This window comes from Nicotiana sylvestris, chromosome 8 (genome assembly GCF_000393655.2).
Source record: "Nicotiana sylvestris chromosome 8, ASM39365v2, whole genome shotgun sequence".
NCBI classification, from domain to species: Eukaryota; Viridiplantae; Streptophyta; class Magnoliopsida; order Solanales; family Solanaceae; genus Nicotiana; species Nicotiana sylvestris.
This window is the reverse complement of record NC_091064.1, coordinates 192,966,403-192,972,779: the sequence shown is the minus strand read 5'-3', so window position 1 is coordinate 192,972,779 and position 6,377 is coordinate 192,966,403. Positions and strand designations below refer to the sequence as shown.

Sequence of the window (6,377 nt, the reverse complement as noted above, 5' to 3'; positions counted from 1 at the left end):
TTGAGTTTTAAAGCTCTAGTTCACAATTTAATCCATTTTTCACATAAAAACATTCCGAAAAATTACACGGACTGCGCACGCAAGTCGAGAAATTATTGATACTGCTTTTTAAGGTCTTAAAATACCAAGATGATTATTTAATTTAAAGGTGACATTCTGGGTCATCACAAAAAGGCAAGGGAAAATGGTCTTTTCTGGTGGCACTATTAAGTCGTTTGTAATCAATACATACTCTCCATCCTGTGACTGTTATGGTAGGTATGAGTTCGTTATTTTCATTTTTTATTACTGTTATACATCCTTTCTTTGGTACAACTTATACAGGACTTACCCAAGGACTGTCGGATATCGAATAAATAAATACCTGCCGCTAGAAGTTTAACTATTTCTTTTTTGATAACTTCTTGTATTGCTGGATTTAGTCTACTCTACGACTGGAATATTGGCTTATAATTATCTTCCATGAGAATCCTATGCATACATATAGCTGGACTGATTCCTTTAATGTCAGCTATAGTCCATCCTAAGGCTTTTTTGTGTTCTCTTAATACTTTGATTAGTTTTTTTTCCTATTCTGCAGTCAATGAAGATGAAATAATTACTAGAAATAATTCAGGTTCAAGAAAAATAAATTTCAAATGAGAAGGAAGAGTTTTGAGTTTAATTTTTGATTGAACTTTTTCTTGTGAGACTTCCTCAATTTCGGATTCTTTTTCTAGTATTTCAACTTCTTGCCTGATCATGGGATCATCATCATATGTGGTACCTGATTTGGCCAAACATCTTTCTAATGCATCAGTAATCAATTGATCATCTTTATATACATCTACAAGGTCATTTAGAAAATCTATTTGAAAACAAGAAGATGATGACTCATCTTCAGGAAATTTCATTATTTTGTGCATATCAAAAATTACCCTTTCTTCGTCAACGCTCAATATTAATTGTCCTTGATGAACATCAATGATTGATCTTCCTATTGCGAGAAATGGTTTACCTAAAATTAATGGTACCTTAGTATTTTCTTCCATTTCCAGTACTATAAAATCTACAGGAAAAATAAATTTATCAACCCGAACAAGAACATTTTCAATGATTCCTTTCAGCTTTTTAGTGCTTTGATCAGCCAATTGAAGGGATACACCAGTGTTTTTCATTTCACCAAGTTCTAATTTCCTGAAAATTAAAAAAGGCATTAGAATGATTGAAGCACCTGAATCACATAACGTTTTTTCAAAGTGAGCACCTCCCAAAGTACAAGGAATTGTAAAACTTCCAGGATCACCAAGTTTCTATGGAAGCTTATTTTGAAGTATGACATTACATTTTTCTGTAAGCTTAACTACTGAAACTTCTTCCAATTTTCTTTTACTTGACAAAATTTCTTTAAGAAATTTAGCATATGTCAGCATTTACTTCAAAGCATCTGTAAAAGGTATGTTAATGTAAAGTTGTTTTAAGATTTCTAGAAACTTTGAAAATTTTTTGTCAAGCTTTTCTCTTTTTAGCTTTTGGGGAAAGGGGAGAGGTACAGAGTGAGGATTTATTATCAATTCATTTTCTTGTACATTTTTCCCTTTATTCTTTTGTTCTTTTGGAAACTTAGATTCTATTTTATTCTCACCTTTATTTACCTTTTTTACTTCTTGTGGCTTTCCTTCTCTATCTGCATATGGATCATCAAGAGATTTACCTGATCGTAGAGAGATGGCTTTGAGGTGTACTTTTGGGTTTTTCTCAGTGTTACTTGGTAGAGCACCTTGAATTTGTCTAGACATGAGGGTTGCTAATTGGCTTACCTGAATTTCCAAATTCTTAATAGCTGAATGTTGACTTTCAACCTTCTCTTCAGTAGCTTTAATGAATTTGTACATCAGGTCTTCAAGGCTTTGTTGATGAGCTCTTTGAGGCTGCTGCTGATATTGTTGAAAACTTTGTTGACCTCTATTTTGATGTTGAAAACCAGGTGGTCCCTGTACCTGCTGCTTTTGATTAAAAAATCTTTGAGGATTTTCAGCACCATTAGCATTACTCCATTGAAATCCTGGATGTTTTTGTGCCATGAGACTACCGAATGAGTAATTATTTCTATAACCAATCACATTTACTTGTTCCTCATTTTGTGTTGAAGCTTGACATTCATGATTTGGATGATTACCTTGACAAACATCACAATTAGGGATGATGTGTGAGCACCTACCTGAAAAGCCTCAACTTTTTGTGTTAAGGTCGCAATTTGTTGTGTCAATGAATTCAAAGCTTCAACTTGATTTACTCCTGCTGTTTTCTTGATAATAATTCTATCTAAAGGCCATTGAACAACATTTTCCGAAATCTCATTAAGCAATTGCATTGCTTCTACAGTAGTTTTTCCCATTATTGATCCTCCTGATGCTGCATCAATTACATTTCTAGCAGAGGGTTTAAGACCGTGATAGAAAATATATAAAATGTCAGGGTCTTGGATACCATGATGTGGGCATTTTCTTAACATTGCTGCTAATCTTTCCCATGCCTAGTATACAGATTCAGAATCTGTCTGCATAAAATTATTGATTTCTTGCTTCACTTTAAATGTTTTTGCAGGTGAAAAATATTTATTAAGAAATTTTTGGGTCATTTGGTCCCATGTTGTAATGGAGCCTCTTGGTAGACTTCGCAACCATGTTTTGGCTTCACCTTTTAATGAAAACGGAAAAAGCCGCAACCTAATAGCATCTGTTGTGACTACATTATACCTGCAAGTTTCAACTAATTCAAGAAAATCAATTAAATGAGTGTGAGGATCTTCACTCGCATCACCAGTAAACTGACATGACTATTGAATGGTTTGAATCAAGCTTGTGCGGATTTCAAAGTTGTTTGCTGCAATTGATGGTCTCCTCACACTTGATTCTCCTTCAAAATAATCTGGCTTTGCATAATCTCTAAGTATACTATCACGTCGTGGAGCTACCTCATCAAGCTATTCTTCTACTTGATGTGGCGGGAGTTGGTTGTTGTTAAGTTCTTCGTTCTCCATTTCTTCACGAGCTATACTATGAGGAGATGATGTTTGTCCTTTCCTACGCAATCGAATAGATTTTTCAATTTCTGGGTCGTAATTCGCCAACTCTTTTGTTGAAAAGCGGGTCATAAACTACCTGAAATCCTTATAGCAAAGATTTTTTTTGTGGAAAGAAAATCAAACATAGTTCCTAAAATAGTAGTGGTGACACCAAAAAGAAAAAAAGTATATAAAAATTAAAATTGTAGTAGTACTTAATATAACTAGTGATACTAATTAAAAAAAAATAATGTTAATTTTTTTCAATGAAAAGAACAATTTGATCCTAGAAACAATAGTATAATATTGTAGAGTAAAATATAAATTAAAACGATGAAGAAAGAAAATGATACGAAAACAGTAAGTAGTATTATTGTTAATAAGAGAAAACTAAAAACGTTACTAGTATTAATAGTTACAATAGTAACCAAAAAAATAATAATTATAATTATAATAGTAAGTTCTCAAATTAGTAACAAAACAATTAATCTGAAGTAGATGTTGCCAATCCCCGGCAACGACGCCAAAAATTTGACGAGTGTCTGGCGTGTGTATAAATTAAACTCGTACTCTGTCAAATTATAGTATAGAAAGATGTCGAACCCATAGAGATTGGTTTATCTATTCTACTAACGTTTCTTGTTTTAATTACTATTTGAGAAAATCAGAAAGAGTTGAGTTATAAATTAACTAACTAAAAATGCATGAACAGAGCAGTAGAACATATTTTACTTTTCACAAATATAATAAAACGTGTTGGGATCTTGACTTCACTTAATATTTCTATTATATAGCAAAATTATTATTCTTCAATTTCTATTTCTCAAAAATGTACAAATGCCTCTCTGTCATGACCTTAACCCCAAACCCAGTCGTGATGGCGCCTCTCATGAAGAAAAGGCCAGCCAATTAAACCCAATTCACTTTTTAAAACAGTTAAACAAATATAAAAGCAGTCTAATCATGAATTAATGATAATGAGTAGCGGATATACAACCCAACACAGCCCTAACCGGGGTGTCACAAGTCACGAGCATCTACTAGGGTATAAATACAACTGAAAGCGTGGAGTGTACAAATATAGTCTACTGAAATGAAGAGAGAGAAAAGCAGTGCTGCGAACACCGGCAGCTACCTTGCTAAACTCTGATGACTCTGCCTCCGATCAGCCAAAACCCGCTACCGAGTGTATAAATACCTGAATCTGCACACAAAGTGCAGGGAGTAAAGTGAGTACTCCAACTCAGTGAGTAATAAATGTAAATAAAGACTGAATCACGTAAAGCATACCAAGATGTTGTATAGAAGCAGTTCAAAACCAGTAAGAAAGCAGTGAAGCTGTAAAAATCTCTTAAAATATCTTAGCTCAGTTTAAACTTCTTTGAAAATGGCTTTTTCAACCGTTACGCAAATGAATACAAAATAGTTAGTGCAGAGAAGCACAAAAATTTGCCACTCGGGCACAAATACCATAGTTTAACAAGTAAAATGACAAGTAAATATGAAAGATAAACAAATAAAGGTTCGCCCCTCGGGCACAATGTCAACAACTCCGCCCCTAGGGCAATATGTCAAAACAATACCAGCCCCTCGGGCAATCACATAGAAGGGTACCAGCCCCTTGAGCAATCACATAGAATAATACCAGCCCCTCGGGCTATCACATAGAACAATATCAGCCCCTCGGGCTATCTCTCACATCACAATGGGTACCCGCACTCACTGGGGGTGTACAGACTCCGGAGGGGCCCCTTACGGTCCAAGCGCAATATCAAGTCATCTCGTGGCAACAAATCTAGGCCCTCGGCCTCATATCAATCAACAAACCACCTCGTGGCGTACATATCTCAGGCCCTCGGTCTCATAATCAAATCAATATCTCACTACTGCGGCGTGCAACCCGATCCAAACGTATCCTCACAATACAGGCCCTCGGCCTTACTCAGTCAAAATCACATAAGCTACTTGGGCAACTGTAAAACGTGATGCTCAGCCAAAAATATTAATTTGAAATATCATTTCAAGTATTAAAGCAAAATAAACTTGGCTGAGTTTTGGAAACAGTGGAAAATAACATGACTGAGTTCAAGTATAAAGTCAAAAACAGTGAGGAAATATCAACAAAAATCCCCGAAGGGTTCAAATAGCTGGCACTAGGCCCAAATATGGCATCCAGCCCAAATAATAATGATAGCAAATAGTTTTCAATCAAATACGCGGTAAAATAATCAATCGGGATGAACCAAGTCACAATCCCCAATAGTACACGACCCCATGCTCGTCGTCGAGCGTATGTCTCGCCTCAATATAGCACTACGATGTGCAATCCGGGGTTTCAAACCCTCATAACATCATTTACAATCATTACTCACCTCGAACTTGCTAAATCTCTAGCTCGCGACGCCTTTGCCCCTCAAATCGGCCTCCACACGCGTCGAATCTATCCAAAATCAGAACGTGGACGTCAAAATATGCTAAAGGAACAAAGCCCAAACGAAAACAATCAAAATATGACACAATTTCCTAAATTACCAAAACCCGAGCCCCGGGCCCATGTCTCGAAATTGAGTAAAATTTACATTTTCAGAATCCTCATACCCTCACGAGTCTAACCATACCAAAATTATCCAATTTCGGTACCATTTGGTCCTTCAAATCTTCATTTTATATTTTTGGAAGATTCCACAAATTTTCTTCCCAAATTCCATCCCAAATCACGAATTAAATGATGAATTCAATGATAGATTCATGTACTCTAGCCAAATCTGAGTTAGAATCACTTACTCCGATGGATTTCTTGAAAAACCTTCGAAAAATCGCCAAAATCCGAGCTCTCTAGGTCAAAATGTTAAATAAAACCCAAAACCTCATATTTATAGAGTACCCCCACGGATTTTCACCTCTGCGGATCGTACAAAAACGATCGCGGTCCGCACAAAACCAGTGCGGTACGCACAGAAACGACTGCGACCGCACAGGTTTTTATCTACAGTGACAAGCTTTAGTATTTTGGCCATAACTTTCGCTATAAATGTCCACAACTTTCGTTTTTGAATCATCTCAAAATTCCTTGTAGATCAAAAGATATGAGCTTCCGAAGTAGGACCAGTGAAATGTTCCCCACTGCGGCCGCACTGCATTTTGTGTGGTCCGCACAACACATACCGCGGACGCACTTCATTTTGTGCGGACCGCGCGGGTGGGTTCCGAGGCCTGCAACCCTTCTAGACCTGCTACAACTATGATTTTCGGCCTAAAACATCTCGGAACCCACCCGGAACTTCAAACCAATTGTACCAACACATCCCATGACATCATTCAAACTTGTTCA

The 6,377-nt window shown here is 36.4% G+C and overlaps 1 protein-coding gene and 1 non-coding gene across 2 annotated transcripts; one reads left to right on the top strand and one right to left on the bottom strand.

Annotated features, from left to right (window-relative positions):
* Window positions 1–569: 569 nt before the first annotated feature.
* LOC138876184 (uncharacterized) lies at window positions 570–2,063 on the bottom strand. The gene is made up of 2 exons (XM_070155088.1): window positions 1,417–2,063; window positions 570–1,176 (listed from the first exon to the last, which is right to left on the bottom strand). The coding sequence occupies exons 1-2, from the start codon at window positions 2,061–2,063 to the stop codon at window positions 570–572; spliced, it is 1,254 nt and encodes a 417-aa protein (XP_070011189.1).
* A 402-nt stretch (window positions 2,064–2,465) lies between these two features.
* On the top strand, window positions 2,466–2,572 carry LOC138876669 (small nucleolar RNA R71). The gene has a single exon (XR_011402011.1). It is a non-coding gene; the product is annotated as a small nucleolar RNA R71 (small nucleolar RNA).
* The last annotated feature ends 3,805 nt before the right edge of the window (window positions 2,573–6,377 follow it).